Source organism: Calypte anna, chromosome 18, assembly GCF_003957555.1.
Source record: "Calypte anna isolate BGI_N300 chromosome 18, bCalAnn1_v1.p, whole genome shotgun sequence".
In the NCBI taxonomy this organism is placed as follows: Eukaryota; Metazoa; Chordata; class Aves; order Apodiformes; family Trochilidae; genus Calypte; species Calypte anna.
Genome location: NC_044263.1, coordinates 3,229,971 through 3,254,224, shown reverse-complemented (window position 1 = coordinate 3,254,224; position 24,254 = coordinate 3,229,971). Strand labels below are relative to the sequence as shown.

Sequence of the window (24,254 nt, the reverse complement as noted above, 5' to 3'; positions counted from 1 at the left end):
CTAGCTGTGATGGGTGAGCCAGGACAATGTATTTGGCTACCAGCTCTCCATTAGCCCTGAAGCAAGTGAAGGTTTCTTGAGATCCCAACTCTTCCAGAACCTGTGCCACACCTATCAGAGCTCTGCTCAGATCTCAGCTCCAGGTTTTCATACTCTTGGTTTTTGGCAAAGAGCCTGGATTCTCCAAGGACCTGGGCATGGCTCCTAGCTTCACAGGATAGGGAGATGTTCTGTGAACAGTGGTGGTTTACTGAATCCTGCCATGAGAGCAGGGGGACTGGATGTGTTTCTTAGTGTTTTCTTTGCAGTTACAGTCCCAGGCTGGGCTATCTATATGGCAATTTTAAGATCTCAAGATTTTGAAATCTAAATAAAAAAAAAAAGCAAAAGTAGAATTGAATTTGATGTTGATGCATTCTTTGGAGGTTTTTTATTTTGTTTCGTGTCAATCTTAGCATTCTAATGAGTCTCTAGAAATAGCACTGTGGGGTTTTTGAGGATCTAAGACCTGTCAAGCCTCATGATGCTGAGCAGAGATTCATTGGCTTTGTTCCTATCTGATACCTCCCCATTGTGCCTTTGGCATTTCTTAGGTTTGCAACTCTTGCTTTTCTTCTGCTCTCAGACTCCCTGGGACCAGCTCTGCCTGGGTCTTCTTGGGCAGTGCTAAACCCCCCAACCCTCAGCCTCTGTCAGCTTCTCCTCTTGTCAGGAAGTCCCCTTAGTGAGCACATGGGGATTTCAGGAACTTCTGAAGTCTGGACAAATTTTGGAAATACAAGCCAGGAGTCAGCACATGAGGTTGTTCTGCACCCATCCATGCTGAGTGAAGACCTGGCTTGTTGACTCAGCCTGGAGATTGTGAATGATGTGTTTGATTACAGAGTTTGGAAGCCAAAATTGCAGCTTCCACTGAGGTAATACATGTCAGAGGGACAAAGACACATCTCAAGGAGTCCCTCCCACAGTAGCAGCTAATATTATAAGCTTATTTTCTTAAATTATCCCTTAATGCTGTATTGAAACATGCCCATAAAGGCCACAAGAAGTCTCCTACTTCCCATGTAGTGTTTAACTGAGTGCTAGTGGCACACTCAGCCTTCTGTGGCTGTTAGAAGTGGCTCTGAAACTAAAGTTTAGTTACATCAAAAGCCCTTTGGCTTTGAGATCTCATCTCTTAGGCCAGCTGCTATATGATTTGTACTTTGAACAGAATTTCCAAGGTTAATGAGTGCTTGGACCCTAAATGAGGTTTGGACCAACATTCCTCCTTTCTATCTGGGTAAAAGAAACATGAAAGAGCTTGGAAGGGGGCACTGCATAGAAAAAAAACAGAGTTATTCCAATCCTGCAGGCTCAGTGGCAGTGCTTGAACAAAACAGTGCTTGGCAGCCAACCCCATCTTGGAGCTGTTGGCTCCCTCTGTAGCCTCTGGCATGTCCACTTAGGGTTTCTACAATACAATTAACCAGTCTACAAACTACAGTAAAACCTACATCATATGGGGGCTAAGAGGTTTAATTTCAGTAACAAGATCATAAAAAGCAGTGAGTGTAAGGGCACAGTCTCCATATTGTGCTCTATACACAGGGCTGGGATTCCCCTCCTGCCACAGGCTTTCCCCACCTCCTTCCTGGGCTGTTTCTGCAGCACTGAGTTGCCATCTTTTTACAGCCTTTCAGAACTTTTAATCTAGGAACTTCTAAGGAACAGGGACAGATAGCAATGGAAATGGTGTCTGTCACTGAACAAATCCCTCCTTGTACAACTCAGCCACTAGTCACACAATTTTTTTTTTCCCTAGCACGAAATAAAGAAATGCTGTCAGAACAAACAGACTTAAAAGTTAATGACAGCTTAAGTGAAATATAAACCCAGCAAATTCCTGTCTCACCCCAAACTGAACTTCAGAGAATGTACACATATTTTTAGATTTACACACACATATAAAAGTTAATCTGTTTTCCACTGGTTGTTTTTTTTTTTTAATACCATTTGTTTAAAAATTTGCCTTTTTTTTTTAACAGAAAACTTTATCAGTAACACAAAAACTCCCTAGGAACAAAACACAACCAGCCTCCAAAATAAAAGGATGAATTTCACATCAACAACCTGCACTGAATAAGACAAAAAGATAGATCCTAAACATGACTCCATGTTTATCAGGTTCACCATAACAATCCCTTTCCTTGCACAGTACCTGTGGAAAGCACTTCAAAGTCCTACCTTTGGGTGTCGGAGGCAGGAGCTGGGGACCAGGAGAGATGTCCTGGGACAGGCTGCCTGGGAGTGTTTCAGTCCTCCAGAAATGACATCTCTTTGATTGAGGCTGGGACCAAACTCCCCTCTGATACAGCCTCTGGCAGGGCACTGAAATAGTTAACCCATCCTCCCAACTGCATTTATAAAGTTGCATTTATAAATTGCATTTAAAAGTGGCCTGATCTGAGGCTGCAAATGCAAAGGATTTCTTTAAACGTATTTCCTTCTGCATTTACATTTTTTCTTTATTTTTTTTTGCAAGGAGCTCCCTCTTACAAATGCATTACTGATGAATATTGAAAATATTCTTGGGCACAAGTATCTTCTTGCAGTGGCAATGCATCAGAGGCTTGGCTGGTGGTTATTCTTCAAAGAGTTAGGAGGCGTTAAATGTAAATTTGAATATAAATGTATTTAGGAAAATCCAATACTAAAATGATTTGGATCTTATAATTAGTTTAATTAAAGGAGATGGAATTTATTTTTTTTTTTTTTAAAACACTGCAATTCTCTTTTGTTGATAAACTTAATTATCAAGATCCTGAAGCAAGCTGCTTTCACCCAATTTCTTGTCCACTTTGCCCTGACACACAGTGGCCTCGGGGCACCCATGGGCACCCACACCCACAACGCCTTCAAAACTCCGATTTGCGCAGCAGCGCAGGTATTGGGCACCGACTGCCGAGGGGCTGAAGAGGGAACATTCCTCCTGAAAGTAAAACTCTTACGCAGAGCACTTCTTGGGGATCCGTGCGCGGCCGGACGCGCGGTACCAACGCTCCTCCAGCAAAACCCGATGGGTTTTAATTTTGTTAAAAAACGATGCGGAGCGGGAGCTGTTCCAGCACCTGGTGGCGTAGCCTCCGCACCCGCGTTCTGCGACTTTCGGGCAGGGCAAGAACTTTTTTTTTTTTTTTTAATTTTAAATTAATTTTAAGTAAATAACCCCACAGGAGGAGAATAAGGGCGAGAAGCAGGGGGTTTAAGCGCAGGTGGGCTTTTGTGTCGCTGTTCACCGCCTCTGCGCACCTCAGCCCCTGCCTGACCGCGGGAGCTCCGCGGGGCGCGCAGCGCTGCGCTCCGCCAGCACCCCTGGGGCTACGGGTGTGGGGAGGCAGGGACACGGTTCTCAGGAAAAGGGGTGGGGGCGGGAAAACAAAATAAACCAAAAAAGAGTTAAAAAAACAAAACAGGGAAAAAAAAAAGAAAAAAAAAAAAGAAAAAAAAAAAAAACACAACCAAAACCCAAAGGTCCTGCCGGGCACCTTCAGGCAGAGATGTGAGGGGAGAGCTGCGGGATGGAGGTTCTGGTGCTCCTCGTTTCCCTCCGCGGTGGTCCCGGTCCCGGTTCGTCCCGGTCCAAGCTCGGGCCCCGTCCCGTCCGCCGCTGCCTCCGCCTTCCCCCGCCGGGCCGGGCCGTGAGGAGGGCGGGGGAGGGCTTTCCCACAATGCTTTGTGGGGACGTTGACAAGTGGATCCAAGATGGCGTAGAAAGTAATGACAGGTAAGTCAGGACTTCCCCATTCGCCCCCCGCCGGGACCCAGGGCGGTCGGGCCCCTTTGAAAAAAGGCTCCGGGAAAACCTCGGAGGATCCTCGGTACCCCGCAGCCGATCCAAAGGCCTCTCGGGGGGTTGGCGGCCGGGCCGGAGGCTGAGCGGTGCCGGCTGGAGAGGGCCCTGTGTCTGCGGAGGGGCCTGCAGCGGCAGCCGCTCGGGGGCTGTTTACGGGCGGGCTCGACCGGAGCCCCGGGGGCTGCCGCGATCTTCCCGGGAACCGAAGCCGCAGGAGGGAAGGGAACGGAGCGGCCCTGAAGCTGGAGAAGCTGGGGAAGGCGTAGGGGCCAGCCCGGAGAGTCGGAGATGCCTTCTTGCACAACCCCGGTTTCTCCCGGTTTCTCCGGGGGTGCCTCCGTCAGGGAGGGCGGTGGGGGGGATGCGGAGGGGTGGGAGGGAGGGAGCTTTGGGTTTAGTACCGGGCGGGGCGGGGGAGGGAAGGGCTAGGGACAGCCAGGAAATAACAATCATAAAATAGAAGTTTAAAAAAAAAAAAAAAATGAAAAAAAAACAACTGTTTAGGTTGGGCTCGTTGAAGGATGGAAAAATAAATTGGAAGAATTTAACAGCTGTTGTAAAATTAACCCTCGGAGCAATGGAGGGTTGGCAGATAAGGTTTTATTTTTGTTTTCTTTGGGAGGCTTTGTCAGGGCCAAGTGGCTGGAAGTGGGGAGTTCTAACACAGATCTTGAGGATCCCTTCATACCATGCAACTCTTGTGAAACAGAAAATAGACAAGTTTGTATTGCACGACTCCCAACTTAGACTCTCTCTCTCTCTCTCTCTCTAAAAATATAGATATTTAAGGCAAATCCCCAAAATATAAGTTACCATTCCTGGTGTGGGTTATGTCCTTTTATAAATTTCCAAATGAGTGAAGTTATTTGGCTTCATTGCATTGTTAGTCAGGCTGCTGTTGTTTGATCAAGGTAACGTGATTAAACAGATCATTGATGGAAATTAAGAAATAACTGCAGGCAAACAGTTGCAAGGTTGCTTTCCAATTAATGACAAAATGAGTAAGAGGTAATAAGATAATAGGATTTTTGCATTATCAGAGGTACAGCAAGCCTGAGATGGAGTTCTAAAATAACACAGAATATTTCACTTTTCAGTGAAGAAAAAAGAACTCAGTTGTAAGAGACAAAAATGTCCTAAAAATTACAAACCCCATTGAGAGATTGAGTGCATCAAGGCTGATGTAATTGGGATGGTTTGGATTGTTGGGGTCTTCTAGTGTTGTCCTTAATAATCTAATTAAAACAGGACAAAGAATAAATTATTGTCCTCTTCCCTTAATATTAGAAAAGACATTCCTCTGTAAAAAGTGAAAAAAAAACCCAAAATTAAATGAAGGGATGCTTGGCAAGTTTGCATTATTTTCCAAGTGGGGTTGGTAGAACAGGGAAGTTTTAAAATAATGTGTTTTAAATTCAGTTGTTTCAGTAGCTTTGAGTCATAGCAGACTATGAATGAAAACTTTGTGTTTTGTTTTGGTTTTTTTAAATGGCAAAGCTTGTTTGATTTGGATCAGCTGGGGATGCTGGGCAGCTTGCTCATCCTCTGTAGTGAGGAGCTGATTTTGGATTTGCAGTTGAAATTCAGATGAGAGGGGGCCCAAGTGACCACCATGTTCCCTCCTTCTTGAGATGCAAACCCAAGGATTTGCTCTCAGATGAATCAGACCTTGGTAGGCTGAGCTTTTACAGCTCAGAAATTGTGAGTGGTGAAAGCTGAGTTAAGCTCTTTTTTTTTTTTTTTTAGTTGAACTTTAATTAGCAGAACAGTTTTTCTTACTGGTAAGTGGAAGAACATTTACTGTGTTCTTACTGATAAAATTGAGTTCTCTTTGTATTTTGTCATGAAAGCAGAAATGACTTTTTATTTTTTCTGAGCTGAAATCACATTTCTATTATCACTCCTCACCTCTGAATTCTTTTGTGTCTCTATGAAACACACAGAGTGTATATTCCCCCTCTATTTAGTACAGACCCTGTGCCTTTTTAAGTGAGCCAGATGAACTTTTGTAGGAAAAAGTCCTCTTAAAGCTATTGCTTTAGGACTTGAAAGTTTGTAATAGCTGGTTTGCCATTTTTTTTTTTGAGGGGGTGTGTGTGGGTTTGTCTTCTGGTTAGGTTGTTTTTCTCTCTTCCCTAGCAGACTAAAAATTAAAGGCAGATATGTGGAAGCAGCACCTTAATCTGTAATTTGTCCCAGTTCTTCTTCTTGATCTGTCACAGTGGATCCTTTCCATTTCTGAAATTCCAGTGATTTCAGAGAAGTTACTCGTGGGCTTTGGGATCTGTATTAGCAGATTGGGTTGCAGGAGAAATGCTGGAGTTTGGAGAGAGCTTCTACTCAAAGGTTTGTTTGGAAATTCCTGTCTTGAAAATGATAAGTAGCAGTGCCTAGAAGGTTTGAAGAGATAATATTTCCAAGTGGGTAGGATACAGGCCTAGTGTTTGAGAGATCTCAACAGCCTGATGCAAATCACTTCACTTGTTTATGCTTCCTTTTGAAGGACTTGGAAATGGGAATAGTGAGTCTCACCAACTTGTAAGGAGTCTTGACGCCCATGGATGAAAGAGGCTATGTAAGAGCTGGGCAATATTATTACTAATGTTTTTCAACTCTGTTAATTTAGCAGTCTGATGAAATATTTTCTCCATTGTTGGCAATTATTTTTGTTACTAAAATCACCTTTGCAATTATAGGTATTTTTCCTGACTTTCAGTGTGGGTTTTTGCCTTTAGTACCATCTTACACTTACTACTATACTTGATTCTAGGTGTTTTCATTAAAGTAATGGCAGAAGCTATGGCTGGAGCAATTCAGATTATTAGTTGCAAACCCTTGCCTCTTTCACCTCACTGACATTCTGTCCTGAGGTCAGTGGTACCCGGATAGGTCTGGTAGCAGGAGTGAAATCTAAAATAGAAGTGTGTTTTGCACCCTGAATAACTGGGGAAAGTCAGTCTGCTTTGCCTTAGGGATGGAGTAGCTGGGCAGCTGCCATTCCCCCTGCCTTGGGGAGGCCAAGAATGCTGTTAACAGCAGTCCCCATCCTTGCAGGTTTCCTAGGGTTTTACAGGCTTCCTCCTGGAAGCAGATCCCTGGCCTTTCCTCCTTATGCAAGGCCTATGACAGGCAGAAAAGAGCAAATTTTGTGTTCCTGAACTGAAACCAGCAAATTTTGTTGTTCCTGAGCTTCCCTCTTGCTCACCTATCACTGTTGATTGTCATTTCTCACTTTTGTTGAGGTCCTGAGGCAAGATCCCAGTATCACTACATGGGATATGGATTTTTTCCCTTTCACTGGAAGTATTAAGGGTTAGATTATTAGAACAAACAAGATCTTCCTTTTTTTGTTCTTGTTTGTCTTGCTATTTCTTCCGTGGCCTTTGGCAGTAGCCAACACTTGTGTTTATGTGTATCAGTGACATATTTAAAGGCACAGTACTTTTGATGTTAGATTTCTTACTCCCTTTGGTAGACTTCTGTGTATTGTAATTCTTTTTTTTCAGCAATAAAAGAGAGAATAGTGAAAAAGAGACACACAACATCAGTATGGAATAAAAACCCCAAAAGCATGCTTGGTCTTTTGGAGATTTTGACTGGGAAAGTAAATGCTTGTTTCCTCCTAACGTTTATTTTGGGGGAGGGAGGAAGAAAATAACTAAACTTCACAGATAATGCAATTAGAAATTAGAAGTGTGCTAGATCAGGCTGCTCTATAGAAACAGGCTGGCTTCTGGTGATTTTATTATGGTGGTATTGATATGTATCTCAAGTTCTGTATTCAAAACCAGTCTTGCTTACTGAGCTTTCGTGTTCTCTTCACACAAATGTTTACAATGTGAGACTTCAACCAGAAGCAATCACTCGTGTATGAGGAACACAGAAAAGTGAATATTACTGTAGGAAAAGAACTGCTTAGGAATTTAAAAAAGGGAGATTGTGATTACCCGTGGGTGAGAATTTGTTTTTCTGTTTTTCATTGCACTGCTACTGGAAATTAAAAGACACTTAATGTGGCTGTAATGTAATATCCAAATATTTCTCTGCAATTTTACATGCTAATTAATTCTCATGAATTTAATAGAAATGCACTGGTTATTTACCCTTTTCTCAGAGGCCACCAGAATATGGAATTGCAGGCCTATGACAAGAAAACCAGATAAGAAATCATGGTTTCAGGCTTTTTCCTTCTTCTTAAATGTAATTCTGCTGAGCTGGTAGGCAGTTTTTGTAAGGGATTTTATGTTTAGAGATGTTTTGGAGATGTTACTGTTAACTGTTGTGCCATTTGTTTCTGTTACTCTCAGGAAGTGCCACTTGGATGAAGAATGATGTGACTGAGGTTGGATATTTTTAATCTTTGGCTTATCTGTGGTCTGGGGAAATACATTTCATGATCTTTCCTCTTGAAGCAGTAGGAAGGCTAATTAATGATTCTCAGGGCTGTCATGACTACACACTGGAAGAAAAGGAATGGTGGGATTATGTTAGGTGTGAAATTTTGGATGTTGGAGTGGCAGGAAGGGTAAAAACAGGTGAGAGGGTAGAAGTGGGAGCAGTGTAGCTTGACCTGAGCTGGTTTGATGGTAGTTAGGGTAGAGTGTTATTTGGAAATGATCTTTCAGCCTCTGAATTTCATAGTTCGTGGGACTTTTTTCATAGTTATATAGAAAAAAAATACTGTTTTCATCAAAACACTGAAATTAGACTGCTTAAATATGCTTAGAAGTTCTTTCAGAGCCCTTAAGACCCTGTGGCAAAGGAGGAGTATGTAACACACAAGAGCTCTTCCTGAGACTCTTGACTGTTAGCAATGTGGCACCAGTGTTTAATTTGCTGGAAAATATTTAGTGGTTCAGCAGACCAAGAAAGTAGCAGATCTTTGTGGACATAATAAATGGAGAATACAACAAATGAAAAGCACAGTGGGTTTGGCAGCATATAAAATAATTCTCATGTACTTCTCACTAACATACTCTGTAAGATACTACTAAGATACTACTCACAAAGATAATCTATCTAATTTGAAGTGAAAATTTCATTTTATCCTGGGACAGTTGGGGACAGGACAGGGACAGGCAGTGTGTTTCTGTTCCCCAGTAATGTTTCTTTCCTACTCTCAACTAAATTCCCCATCAGGCAGCTGGGATCACCAAATCCTGGGAACCAGCCATGGCTGCTGCCTTGCATCTGCTCCTCTGCCATCTTGGGAGCCAGTATTAGTTTTTTGGCCTTCCTCACTGTCTAAGGTTGCTAAGGGGAACATTTTCCAGCATCCTCCCAAATCTCAGTGTGGTAGCTGAGTGCTGGGGGTATTTTCTTGAAGTGATGCTTTTGTTTGTGCTAATGGGTTTGAGGTAACTCTGCTCTGGCCATATCTGAAGAGATTCCCAGGGCTGGAATGGCACAGGACGTTGGTCATTTGAAGTGACTGATCTTGCCTGCAGGTTTCTTTATATTTGTTTGTCTAGACACTGCTTTTCTTCCAAAATTTTGTGAGAATTATACCACTAACCACAGCATGATGGTTACTGATTCTTGCTGGTGGCTGTTTGAGTGGGGTTTATGATATGTGACTGAGTCTCTAATGCTCATTTCAGGAGGGTGAATGTCTTTGGGAAGCTTGTGGTGTTTTGGATACAAGTTACAGTGTTGCCCATAGGGTTTGGTCTGTGGGAAGAATTTGGGAATCTGTATTCTGTTCTCTACACTGGTCTAAAAATGGAACCTGTTGGTAGTCTGCTGTTTCTGTGTTTGAAGAGAGGAATCAGGGATGTTCTAAAAGTGTTACCCAGATGCAGAAGGGTTAATATCATTAAAATATTCTCCCAAATCAGGCTTAGCTATATTATACCAAACCATTTGAAGCACAGTCATGTAAAAATGAATTTCAAAGGTTATTTACAATCAAGATAGCAGGTTTTAGTGGTGGAGGATAGTTACTGCTTTGAACTTTCAAAACAGCACACAAAAATATCACACACAGTTACATAATAGGTATGGTTTGGGGAAAGATGTGTTTGGAGTATCTGTGGGTGGCATGATTGTGTTATTAAATCTGTTATGGTAGGACCTTTTTGTGCTAAGCACTGTATAAATGCCTAACAGAAAAGTCAAGCAGGGTGTTATTCACTACCATCATAAATTTAAGTTCATTATAATGCTGCAATGAGGACTGGGGTGTATTGAAAGAAAATTTTCCTGTTCTGTATCACAACTTTCTGGATTATTTCTATCTGCAGTTTGTAACTGTGCAAAGTAACTGGTATTCTGCATGAAGATTTTTACATTCTTTTGCCTCTTAAATGGATTGTAAGAAAGATTCCTATTTTGCATCTCAGAAAATAAACTTGAGGCTTTTAAAAAATCTTTTTTCATCCAAAACTGTAGCACCTTGCACTGGTGATCAAAGCTGTGTCCCCCTGTCGTAGCCATGCACTGCTTTGCAATCCTGGGCCCTGCCAAGGGTGGGGAAAGTTCTTGTTTGAAAGGAGAGGTTGACATTTGAGAAAACCCTGGTTCAGCAGCACTTATGATGTTCCTGGTAAGGAGAGAAAACATGAATTAAACCCTTCAGTTTTGGAGTTTGCATGGGGCTTTCTAAAAGGGAACAGATTTACTAGGAAAAAGAATTTCCTAGTTTAGAAATACTTTTATTGCTGAAATCCAGATACAGCTGCATTAGAAGAAGCTGCAAAATGAAGCACAAGACTGAAAGTTAGGAACTCTTTGGTTTTGTCTCCAGAACTGAGTAAACTGGTGAACTTTGGCAAATGAGCTGTGGAGAAGTGCTCTCTGAGGAGTGTTGTAAGAGAGGGAAATTCAGTGAGCATCGTGGCACACTGTGTGACACTCCAACCTCAGAAATACATTTGTAAATATCCTGGTATGTGTTTTGTGTCACATTGATGCTTGGGAGTCTTCTCTGCCTTTTGCATTTGCTTGGCAATTTGAAAATGAGGTGACAGATGTTGAGTCACATGCAGGCAGATGTACCTATAGATCATGTAGCAGGCAGTTCTCAAGAAGGACTTCTGGCAATGTCTTGTGACTCAGTGGAGAAAAAAAAAATTGATAATTGCATGACTGTAAGTCCTCAGGATTAATGGTGTTCACTTTTTTGGGGTCAAATTTATTACTAAACATTAAATTGTGAAATGTACTGAGACATTCAGGAGCAAGGCCACGTCCTGTTATTCAGGTGTTTAAAAGAAAGCTTCTGCCACAAGCAGTAAAAGTTGTGGAGTATGATGTTTAAACCAGCTTTTAGAGTATGGATATTGTATTCTTCTGCAAAGTGTGTTTGAGTTTGAGACTTAGGTTGGTGCTGGTCATGCAGTGCTGATTTTTCCCTTTGTTTTTCTCTGGCAAATTTCATTACGAGAAGCAAAGATTAAATTACTTTTCTAATGCATTTTTTAAAGTAAATAATTGGTGATGTTGTTATGGGGATAGAATGGTAACCATGGGACAATATTTCAATTAAAATGCCCTCATCTTGGATAAGGGTGAGAAACTCTGCTCTCAGAAACTGTCAGAACATATAGATATATATGGAATACAGACTGCTGCTGTTAACTGCTTATTATGAAAGATTGTTTATGTGGAGTTTTCTATGATGGAGCCAAAAGAACTTTAGGTGGGGCAGAAGCACCACCTATTATTATGTTACCTGCTGCTTACTATGACATACTTGGTTATTACTTGCCAGATTTTAATTATTTAGGTTGAAATTTCCCATGGTAGGTGTCTATCCCAGGCTAACTTTTTGGATGCCGTGGAGGGGGTGAAGGGTTCTGCCAAGGTGTTTCAGTCTTTTCTAGAAATTTGGCAAAAAAAATTCTTATGTTCACAATAAAATAAAATAAAAAAACCCCCATCTAATGTGCTGTAGTTCTGCTTTGTAAAAGGCTGAAGTATGTTATAGTAGGATGTTTCTGCCAAGGATGTACTTGTTACCAACCCTGTGAAAATCTGCTCAACCTTGGTCAAATTAGCATTTAGTACAAATGGATAAGATCATCCCTGCAGTGAATTTATTTCAGCCTGGGCTAAATGAGATTTCTGTATGATTTGAAGGCTGGGGCTTCTGCATTCCTCCCTGGTAGGATTTTGGACAAAACCAAAATCACAGAAAATTCCTCCCCTGTACTCCCAATCCCCACTTCCCTTTCCTTCCAGCTCTACCTTCATTCAGCATGGAGGAAGCAGCAACTGGGTTTAAATAGGAGGTGCAGGTTTGCACAGAATATGGAGAATAAATGTGGAAGTAGGAGTGGCTGAAGAAGGAGATTGAGGTTGAGAAGTATTAGTGTTGGAAAGAAACAGAAGGGAGACTCTACCATGTGAATGCACATAATTTATTTTATACTGCTAATAGAGTTTTGTTGGAATACAGGTTCAGTGTTTGCATAAATTAGGAGGTGTTTAAGGAATGGAGTAGGGAATGGCAGAAAACCAGCCAAGTCATACTTAAGCCCTGTGTTTGCTGCTCTTCATTTTTTGTGTTTGAAATGAATCCTCCCATGTTGTGATGTAGGGAAGTGCTGAGTAATCATAAGTCATTCAGCAGCCACTGTGTGTTCTCCTTTGATCAGATAAAGTGCTGGATAGTACAGGGAAAGCATATGGGGGAAAAAAATCAGGTTAAATTGTCTTAATCTGAATAGAAGAAGTTTCTAGAAACTTTTGGCTTTAATGTGTTCTAATGTCTTAACTGTTTGTGAGATGGGAATAATGTCAGGAGGATAAAGACACTTCCTTAATACTTGTGAAGTGCTCAGTCACAGTATTTGTGAACATTGTGGAAAAATTAATGTAAATATTAAAAAGCTGTCTTGAGAACCAGATTTGGGTAGCGTGCAGTAAATAGGGCTTGTAAATGTGGGAGTGTCATGGTTATCTGTGATGGATGTAAAGTGATTTAAAGAACACAGAGGATCCAGATGTGGAAGGCATTTGCTCTTAATCTCAATTGCTCATATATTTTTGTTACTATTGCTATGTGAATGGTAAACTACACACAGGAACTTGTTCCTTTGTTAGTAATTGAGGATTATTCTATAAATGAAATTTATGGGATCAAACTCAAGGCTCCATTTACATAGCCAGAGATCACTTGTCCTCCTAATTTATGGTGCCCCTTTGATTTTTATACATGGAAGGATAATCTAAGTGTTTAATGGTAGGGGGCTTCATGAACCTGTTAATTCTTTTTTTTATCTACCTGAAACCAAGCATATTGTGTTCCTTAGAAGATATGTAGCAGAAGTTCTTGCTGCTGTTATGCTATATAACAAAACCTTGAAATAAGCTTTCTTTATTCTCTATGCTTCATTTCAGATGTAACTTCGTTTTTGGAATTTAAAGTAGGGTCATTTTGCTTGGATTTGGACAGCATTAACCAGAGCAATTCAGTAATTTTGGAAAACTGATTATAGATTGTCTTCTCTCAAGGGTGGAGACTTTTCTGTTTGTTCTGTAAGGTGTGCAGTACATTTCTGAGCACTGCATGTAACTAATATTACTGACTTCAGCCACAAAATGAGTGGAGAAGACCTCTGCTATTATATTCTTTTAAAATAAAAAAACCACCAGCACCTTGCATATTAATCTTTTCTGCACCCTGCACAAGAAAGATGCTCTCTGCTTTTTCTTGGCATAATGGGTTGTCATTTATCTACTCTCTTTTTATTAAATGATTTTCTGGGTGTGGGATTATTTACAATATCTGTGCCATGATATGTGCATTTTTTCTGTGCGTGTCTAGAAGTGGCTTCTGTGTTTTGTGCAGCTGTGTTTTATACCTTCCTGAAGGCTTGAATAAAATGCATTTTTGTCTTAAGGCAAATATAAGTTTACTTTATCACTAGAGGTAAGGAAAATCAATAGAGATTTAATTTTCTTTTACTAATCTAAAGGTACTTCAGTGGTATTTTTTAGCACTACAGAAACAATTAGATAAGATAATCTAGAGGTGCAAGCATGCCTTAAGTAGAAGATTCTTTATCCACAGGGATTGTGACCTTCTGACTTCTCAGCTATTACTTTCTCTATCATGGAAACAGATCTTGGAGACTTTCAATACGAATTATATCTCAATTTTACCAGTAAGAAATTTCACAAAGCTATGCAGTAGGTACTACTGGTGTCTGGAGTATAAAAAGCTTTGAATCTCAGCTTCAGGGAAGCCTGGAAACTACTGGATGGATCCTTGAGCAGTTAAGTTAATGAATGCAGTTTATAGCTTTTATATCATTATGAGCAAGAAAGATAAATAAGATTTTTCTTTTACCAATGAGCGATAATTTGTTACAGTGCTGTTTCTCTCTCTGGTAAATGGCAGCACATGGCAGTAACTGATGGGTAACTGGCCTCTTGGTATCAATAAGGAGCTGAATTATTCCTTCTCCTGTCCCTGGGTGGACTTAAAAATCCAGGTCTGTGGTATCTGCCTTGTTACACATTTCTCATAAACCTTGCAGCATCTTCGAATCTTCTGCGAAATTCAGCTCACAATGAAGTTCAGAAGTTCCTGGGGAAGGGCAGAGCAACCATCCTAAAAACTAAATCTAGATCTCTTCCTGCCTCTTGGATGGATCTGCTGGGAAGTTAGGATAAAGCAGCCATCGTTTCTCCACAGAGTACCTGAATTTCTGAGATGTTTAAAACTTCCCTCCAGTTTTATGGCCAACCATTCCATTTTGCAAGCAGAATCACCAAGGGTTAGGAAGCACAGCACGGTGCCCACTTGCATTTCCTTGGAGAGGGGCAGGAGGAGCTGAATTCCTGCCCTGCTTTCCCTGAGTCCCTGCCAGCTTGTCCCCAGTAGGCAGCAGCATGGCAAACCCTCCTTCTCCTCTCTTTTCCTGCAATCCAGCGGGCTCTTAACTGGAGGACACAGCTGAATAGCTTTGGCAAGGAGTATTTGGGTGCTTATTTCTGACAGCAGAACTGTTTGAAGGGTTGGGGAGTGTAATGGGAGGCAGCTGGAGAGGCTCTTCCCCTGCATGTTCCCCAGGGCAATGGGTCTCATTCATTTGCCTCAGTTTGTGAATCCCAGGATGTGGCTCTTGAAGTAAATTCAATTGCCAGTCAATTCCTTCCACTCTCACTGTAGGGCTGCAAGTTGAACATCATTGCTTGAGCATAAATCTTTACAAGAGATGTTAATGTCTGGTTAAAATATGCAAATATTTACTGACTTGTCTACTGTTTGTCAGCTTGGCATGCGAGACCTTGGATCTGATCCTTCTGTCTTGGCAGACATTGGGAATTTTGCCAATAACATTAATAGGAACAGCATTGTGCCCTCTAATCTGTTTGTTTATGAAGTACAGCACGAGTTATCTGGCTAGATGCTTTACAGTGAATTGAAAAGGCATCTGTTTGAAATTTTTTAGGAACTGTGGCATGCTTTATCATTAGCTTAAGGTATGGAGCCTTTGGTTCCATAAAAGACATCAGTAAGCTGTGAAGCATGGAAGTGCACAGTCATGAGTTAAACGGCTGTGAAAAGCTAAGATTTCAGTTCATGATGTTCTCTCCTCCTACATTGATTTTTAGATTGAAATTGGACTCATCAGACTCTGGAGTGATTCTTCAAAAGCATCCTGTGCACCAAGCAGGCATAGTGTTTGCTTGCAAAGAAATGACTGTGTAGCTCACGTTTTTTATTTGCTCTTCCTCCTCAAGATGTCCCTTCTGCCTTTCCCAGCCCCCCCTGCAGTTCTGGAGGGGATATGGACAGCTTGATCTGGAGATGAGATTTGAGTTACTCTTTTCAGGTTTGTTTACAAAATCCCTTTGGAAAGAAGGCAAAATACTCACTAGGAATACTGAGCCTGAAAATCATTACTTGTAGGGAAAAAAAAATCTCTTACAATTCATTGAAAAAAAAACCAAAACCCACCCAGGTTTAAGTTACACCAGGTGGAATTAACCAGATCTTTTGAATGATATTTGTGGAAGCTAAGCTGAGCACGACTTGGCTGTCAAAGGAACAAGATCAGTAAGTTTTCTTCTACTTAAAAGTCAGGAGTTTTTTCCGAGGTACAAGATAAAATGTCAAGGTTAGATTTCTGGGTTAGCCAGTGAGGAAGAGTTGTGTCAACTTGTGTCTGTGCTCTGGTCAACCTGATGCTTTCTGTTGTAGCACATGGAATTCACAGGTGCTGTATTTAAATATTTTACTTGAATGCATAGATCAGAAACCTTTCTAGAGGGAGTGATGGAACTTCAGATAGTGGGAATATGCCTGTTTACTGCTTCTGCAAAATTCTGAAGATGTATTAAACTTTGCTATTAGAATAAATTGTTCAAATTTAAATGCAGAGCTCTCCTGGCATGCAGGTCTCTATTTTTTCTCATTGAAAAAATGAATAATTCTAACATTTGTTCTGATACATGCTTGGTATTTTAATCTCAGTTTTACAGACAGAAAAAGGTGAAGTGCATAAGTAATTTGCTCAGCTCTGCCAGGAGAGTTGGGAGTGTAGCACAGACTTCATGACACTTTAGCTTTCAGTTCTAATCTGTAATAATTTGTACTCTTGGATTTAATGTAGGAAATCCAGTCTTCTATTGGAAATTTTGGAAAACCAAACATTTATAGTACTCAGATTTCCTTTGTCTCCATTCCTTGGCTGTTAAAATATTAATTGTTCTGAAATGATTCCATACATGGGTAAGTCAGGTACTGGAATAAAATGAGATTTTAGAAAGCATGGTTCTAATTCAAGTTCAAGAAACCTGTTTCAGGTACTAATTTAGGCACAGCTCAGGAGACCAAAAGTAGGAGCCATGGCTTTTTAAAGTCAACAGGAATAGCTTGAATAGCTTCAAGAAGCACCTGGACTGGAGTCTGAAGTACAAATGCCCATCAAATATGCATCTTTGTGTCTGCATGTATGGATAGGAATGGAATTGAAGTGAAATCAGAGTATTATTTTCCATATGTTGTCCACATAGTGGAAGTTTAACTTAATCCACCCTTTATTGCTTAGGGTCAGGGATGTTCTCTGAAGTGCTCTCAAAGTCTTCAAATTGACCAAAGAAATTGCAGTACAGTTGACCACCACTTCTCTAACAGATGAGTTCAGTGCTTATCAAAACAGCCAGCATAAGACAACTGATAAATAAAGATGTTTTTCTTCTGCATGGTGTCATGTTGGAGAAGAAGGGTTGGGTAATGAAGGTTCCCAATGATGCTGGCCAGGTCACTTAGGGTAGGATCTGTGTATAAACATGTCTGCAGGAGTAAACACACAGAAGCTCTGCTGAGACCTTTAATCAAAGGAATTTTGGTTCTGTGTCAGCCAGGAAGTGAGGAAATCACAAGTACAGCAGAGTTCATGAAATCCTCTTTTCAGTTCCATAAGAGGAAAACAAAATGTACATGAGAAAACCATCAATAAACTCTGGTACTACTGCTGAAGCAAATCCTAGATATGTAAAATCCACCGTGGCCTAAAATATTGGGGAAATGGAAATAATGCCATTTTTAGTTGTATCTAGTTCTGGGCCCCTCAGTTTAAGAAGGATGTAGAGGTCTTGGAACAGGTCCAAAGGAGGGCAACCAGGCTGGTGAAGGGACTCGAGCACAGGCCCTATGAGGAGAGGCTGAGAGAGCTGGGGCTGTTCAGCCTGAAGAAGAGGAGGCTCAGGGGAGACCTCATTACTGTCTACAACTACCTGAAAGGAGGCTGTAGCGAGGTGGGAACTGGACTCTTTTCACAGACGACCTTCAACAAGACAAGAGGACACAGTCTTAAGTTGTGCCAGGGGAGGTTTAGGTTAGATATTAGAAAGAATTTCTTCACGGAGAGGGTGATCAGGCTATGGAATGGACTGCCCGGTGAGGTGGTAGATTCTCCGTCCCTGGAGACATTTAAAAAAAGACTGGATGTGGCACTCAGTGCCATGGTCTAGCAACTGCTCCGGTGGGTCAAGGGTTGGACTAGATGATCTCTGAGGTCCCTTCCAACCCGGCTAATTCTATGATTCTATGATTCTATCTGGTAAGGATCCTTGCATAAACAGCTTAAGAATACATAACATTTATGTAATTGGAAATATGTGCTTAAGTGATCCAGCTGAGTGCCTTGAATGTTCTTAGGATATTCCATTACTATAGTCATGTATCAAAATGCAAAACCTACTTGCCTGTTCCTATTCTGATAGAATTGTTTTTGGCAGAAAACAAAATATCAGAATGAAAGAGGTGTTGTTTTGCAAGGTAATTATTCAAAAAAAGAGGCATATGCAACAGGTTTTTATCAGGGTGAGTGGCAGTGTGTTCATGGTTGTGTTCTTTCATTTTAGGGAAGATATGTTGTTGTACACAAGAAACTTTTATATAAATGTTGTAAAAGGGAAAGTGGTTTAAGTCAAAACTGTCTTGCAACATCAATATTTATGTTCTTTGTTGATACTGAAAATAAAATCTTAAGGATGGGAGGGAACACAGAACTGTCCTATAATGAAAAGTCTTGCTTACACTTTTCCAGTATATTGGCCTAGGCATGTGTTAGTGAGAAAAATGTGACAGTGAGTTCTTTTTCATATAAGAAAAAGGCATTTATTTGACCTTCAGATTAGCTTCTTGAAGTTACTTTACCTTAGTTTGGTTAAAAACCTAAAAATCAAGTATAAAGGAAGTTTTTAGTGGTGAATTTTTAGAGTGGACTAAAGACAGTTATTGGAAACAATAGTTGATATAATCACAAGAACATGTATTTTTGTCCTCCTTCAGTTATCAGAACACATTTTTGTGAAGTCATCTTTAAAGTACAGTGTCTCCAGGGATGGATATCATATGTTTAAATATTATTTCAGTGAAGGGAGAATGTAGACAGGGATTATACAAATTCTTTGCTGGTGGTGGTTCAGGTTGTGGATAACTGTTTGTCTCAGCTTGTTGGCAGATGCTGTCTGTCTTGTATACAGATTTTTATTACAGCTGTTTCATTCTTTTTCCCCCTAAAATACTCAATTTAAAATTTTTTAAAGAGGGTGTTGGTGTGGCAGGAGTATCTAGGCTTTCTCAGACCTAAATGGAAATAAACCAAGAGAAGGAAGAGACAAGTGGTTCCTTCTCATTCATCTTTCTTCAGCCACTTTGTACTTCACCTGGCTGCTTCCCCTGAGAGCAGGGAAGAAGTGGAGTGAAGGGAAGGTGTCTTTGGAGAGAATGGCTGCAGGTTTGGAGAAGAGCAGTTGATGGATGAGTTGTATTATTTCCAGAGCCAAGATCATGTTGCCAGAGAAGACCCAAAAGCCTCTCTAAGTGCTTAAATCCATGCTGGAGTGAAAAATTTGAAACCACTACTTACACTCTTGAAATCAGTCACAGGCTTAAATACCTTCTTGAATTAGAACCAAATTGAGAGCTGGGAGTGATGGAGAAAAGACTGGGAAAGAGCTCAGTGAGAAAGTTTGGGATAGGAAACGGGAATGGCATCAAATGAAGGGGATATGATACAGCAGCACCTTGAGGTGGGAACTGAAGTTGGTTGGCAAAGTTGTCAGTGCCATAACACAGCTAACCAACGTTTTATCATCCCCTCTGCCCCCACTTTAGGATTTCTGTCCCTGAGTCATGGCAGACAGAAGACCAGAGAAGTCATGTGAACAAGCATGTGAATCCCTTAAGCAGCAGGATTATGAAGTGGCAGTGAAGCATTGCACAGAGGCTCTCCTTTCCCTCAGCCAGTACCCCCCAGCTCACCTCCCGGAGCCATGCCAGGCAGAAATCGACCGCATCAAAATCGAGACTCTGCTCTATAGAATTGCTTCCTTTTTACAACTTGTGAGTGTCACTCTTTAACAGCATCCAGTGAACTGGAAAGAACAATCAAATGTCTTCTACCACTGAGTTTTCAATAAAATGCAGAGTTTGCTTGTGATTGCCATGTTGGTTTGCTACATAATGCCATGATCAGCATGTGTGAGGCTTCTGTCTTATAGTTTTCCCTGTTTTGTTTTTTTTTTTAAAGTTGGTACAGTTACACTGAATTCCATACTTTAGATATAAATAGCATGAAATTAAAGTTGGAAATCTAAACAATAAAAAAAAACAAAGCTGGGAAATTCCAGGATTCAGGTAACTGGTTTATGCCCAGTTTAGCTCCATTTCCATAGGCCTAACATTACTTTTGGTATATTTGGTTATATACTAGTTTTTCATTGCTAGGCCAGAGGATATCTGGTGAAAGATGTAACTTTGAAGCTTTGGTAAATTTTTAATGGAAAATGTGAAAACTGAAGTCTTTGTAAAGGTTTGTAAATCCGAGGCAAGAGGCATTGCCCTGAGTTATGGGCCATCCCATTGCCAAATTTTTGTCCTTCCTTTAAAGCATCAGACTTACACTTTCTTAAATGAAAGGACATTACAGTGCTTAAGATTAAACCCCAAAGCTGCTTAATGAATCTGTGTTTTCCCTTACCTTTCTGTTTTGGAAATGCTATTACAGATTCACAGGTGCCCTGTCCAGCCCAAATCTTCATATATTGGGTATGAACACTTTCAGCCCAGGTGGGAAAAGGTTGTCTGAGATGTAAGACCTTGCTTGGCAGCTTTAAAATAAACCTTGCCCATCTGATTAGGGAGCATTTTAAAGCATTCTCTAAATAGGTACCTGAATTGGACTATTCAAGTGTGCAAAACAAGAATTGGGAAACTTCTGAAATTAATATGTGACCCATCTTATGGCTCCTCAGGGGAAGAGATAAAGAAATAACAAATATATATGTATGCATATATATATATTTTGGTTGAAGTTGTGTTACTACAGAACTTCAGTTCTCAAGATTATTAACACAGGCCAATATGCAGATAGGTGCTTAGCAGTATTCAATACATTTCTGACCTGGATGCCTCTGAAGATCTTGTGAGACACCTGTCTGGGTGTTGATCTTAGTGAAAGTTATCACAGGGGCTTTGAAAAACACTTGTAATCAAAATCTTTGTATTATTGCATAGATACTTAAAGGCTTATTGCTAAAAAAGTAATTCCAATTTTTTCTGCTTGTTTTTTAAAAATGATGTAATTCATGAAATCACCACTGATAAAACAGAGTCAATTAAAATACAGATTATACCAATTTCAACAGCACCATATTAGTGCAAGTTTAAAAAAAATGACAGCAGCTAGAAAAGAAATTAATTTTTTTAGTTTTTCCTAGATGTTGTGAGCCATCTACAAACACATACATAAACACATACCTTTGCCCATTCATGTTCCTCTTTTAAAGTGTCCATTTGCTGAGAATTTGAGAAAAAAAAATGCTTTCTAAGAACTCATTATATTATGTTTGGCATGTGACTGATGTTCTTTACATGTTCCACCCAGGAAAAGACAAGGTAATGGATTCTTAAACTTGTAATTCAAGCATGTAGTTGTTTATGCTAACTGGAATAATGCTATTTTTAAACTTTTTGTGTTTTACCTTTCAGAAAAAGTATGGGCAAGCAGATGAAGACTGTAGGCATGGTATGCTTATTTCTTTTTTTATTACATAGTGTTATCAATTGCAATCATCTGAATTTTTAGAACAGATGCTCTGTTTTGTTAGTTTGCTAACAAAGTTGTGGTTTTTTTCTTGTTAAAATTATGTATCTGCTTTATAATCCTTTTTCTACTTTTTTTTTCTTTTTATTTCTTTGAGCAATCTCACTATTTTGTAACTCACGTTCAAGTACCACAGCAGTGCTGTTTGGTTAATAAATATCTTAGTATACAAATGAAGGATTTCTTCCTGGGGGCATGGTGGTTATTTCAGTTTGCATTTTCGGGCTTGATTCAGAGAAAATCAAGATTATACACTTACATTTGTTCTGATTTTTTTAAAGCTTTTGAAAGTGCATAATGTCACATTGAAACTGAGACTTTCATGTTTCATTGCCTTCTTCTGTGGGGTTATTTTGAAAGGAATTAACCATTTCTGCCTATGCTCTGTTACTCATGTATAATTCAAGTGATTCACTGAGCACTCTGCTGAGTTTGGTGAGCATTGGGTCAGAGCTTACCAGTTAGATTTGTAAAGAAAAGGTGGGTGCACCCCCCTGATCAGTTTTTAGTTCCTTAACTGCTCTTGAATGTTAAAGGAAGTTTCCTCAAACCACAGTTTGTGTGTTACACTATTTCTGTTCTAGCAATAATGATCTTTAAATCTTCCTGTGTGGTTTTGTGTGGTTTTGGTTTGTTTGGAGGTTTTTGATTTGATTTTGTTTTTTAAAAATACATCTGTCCTCACTGACAACTAAGTCATGGGCTGGGGAAGGTGTGGGGCTCTGCAGCCTGCAGGAGGTCCACAAAACAACAGAGAAAAAGTAAACTTGCTTTCTGTAAGTGTAAATTTAAAGTTTAACAAGTTTTAAAACACTGAACATCACTTAATCAATACCATTCTTAAAATAGTCTGGATTTTTTTTTTAAAGCTGCTTCTTTTGGCCATTGATGTATGCCAAGGCTGTCATATTCTGACTAACCTCACAGTTGTCTTTCATGATGGCAAATAAAAGTGAAAAAGAGACATATGGAAAGATGAATGATGGTTAAAGGAGGTAGGAGGGAGAATGCTGTTCAAGGAGTAATACTTTCATTGATGAGGTTTGATGGGTTTGTCACAGTGGTAGACGGGTGACATTCATCTCTAAAAGCCTGGCATGTCAGTATCTCCAAGGAACTGGCCTGTTAGCTGTGTTTCTATCACTGGACAAACATCAGAGTGGGTGGAGTAAGAGCACTGATCTCTATTTTAAAATGAAGTAGAGAAAACAGCTGTCAAATGTATATTAGTAACAAAGAAATTGTGTCCTGTTTAAAGTTAATTTCCTCAGTCCCTGCCAGGATGTTCTGCAAATATTTTTCCAGATCTAAAACTGAGGATGTTTTTCAACTTAGCAGTGCCTTATTTATGTATGTATATATAACTGTGGTGTGTGTATATATAGATATATATTTGTATCCACACCCCTTATTTTTATGATTATGTGAATGAACCAATAACACTTGGTTGTGATTCCCCATGATGTTCTGTTAGCACTTGTAGGCCAGCATCTGACAGAGTATCTGCATTTATAATAATGAAAAGTCTTAAGTTTTGGTTTTATGATTGAAATATCCTTGGGAAGAAACAACCTTAGTGTGGGGTTGGACTAGATGATCTCTGAGGTCCCTTCCAACCCGGCTAATTCTATGATTCTATGATTCTATGATTCTATGGACTACCTGATACACTTCCTAGATACTCACAGTTTTTTTACTAGACTAAGTTTTATTCAAGCTGCTGTCTTTTTACAAGACTTGTCATGTTTCATACATATGGCAGGGTTTTATTTCAACCTGAATGATAAGTACACTTTGGGAGAGCTGGAAAAATACATGTTCTTTATAGTACTCTACTTGCACTCTTACAAGGAATTATAACTTACAGGCTATTAAATTATTCCAGAAATCTTTAACAAAAGATACTGTTTAAAATGTTGTAGTTTTTTAATGTGTAACTGTGTGTTTTAGCTTGGTAATATTTGCAGTTAATAATAGGAAATATCATAATTGGATATCTAATCTTTGTGGCTAAAACAGTAAACTGTCAGACATGTTAAAGCTATTTCTAGCACTGCTGCTTCTGCTTTGGGAAGCAAGCTCTATTTTTGGAACTGTGGTCAGTATCATAGGAGTGGTGAATTCAGAGTAATCTTTGAGGCCCTTTATAAACAGGATTTAGTTACCATAACTTTTTGAAGAGGTGTCTGGTTGTTTTTGTGTAAATGTTTTCTGGGACTGGTTTTTTTTCTTCAGTCTTTCACGCAATTTCTGTTAACGATGCCAACGCCTGTTGAGTGAGGAGTTTTTATTTATTATTCTAAGATGTAATCCTGGAGTTGTGGTGAATGTAAAATTCCCATTAGCACTAACAGGAGCTGTTTGCATCTGCATGAGTAGCACCATAAACACAGATGTTGATGTTGTCTGCAAAACCAGCCAAATACATATTACAATTCTGTAATTTTAAACAACCCTCCAGCCTTCTTTTCAATGCCCATGCTTAGCTTACTAGCTTTTTAGTCACTATGGCATTTCTGGACAGGTAATATATATGATTAAGTGTTATTCCTGCTTGTCTGAAGCATTTCTATATCATGAAATAAATCCTTTCACTGCTGGAAGTGTCAATGAAAGTGTCTGTTTGGCAAGCTATCTGATCCAGTGCTAGAAGGCATTAGGAAAGTTTTCTGTTACATGGAGCCTGTAAATTTCTGGACTGAAACAATCGTTCCTATATCCTGCACTTTACAGTGTAAGTGAATAAAAGCCCTTTTAAAGTAGCAGGAATTGGCCACGAGGAGGTTAGCTATATTTGGAAACCACAGGGCATGCTTTCTGTGAGCATGAATGGATCTTCCTGAGCATGT

The 24,254-nt window shown here is 39.9% G+C and overlaps 1 protein-coding gene across 3 annotated transcripts in view; it reads left to right on the top strand.

Annotated features, from left to right (window-relative positions):
* Window positions 1–3,709: 3,709 nt before the first annotated feature.
* The window catches only part of HELZ (helicase with zinc finger), an 83,517-nt gene continuing 62,972 nt past the window's right edge, over window positions 3,710–24,254 (top strand). Inside the window, exons 1-3 of one of the 3 annotated variants that reach the window (XM_008494530.2) lie at window positions 3,710–3,766; window positions 19,416–19,643; window positions 21,291–21,327. In XM_008494530.2, the coding sequence (XP_008492752.2) occupies window positions 19,434–19,643; window positions 21,291–21,327 (247 nt within the window). In that variant the 5' untranslated portion in view covers window positions 3,710–3,766; window positions 19,416–19,433. Of the gene's footprint in view, window positions 3,767–15,544; window positions 15,622–19,415; window positions 19,644–21,290; window positions 21,328–24,254 lie in introns of those variants that run through there. The other 2 variants (XM_030461889.1, XM_030461888.1) reach the window with 2 other exon arrangements.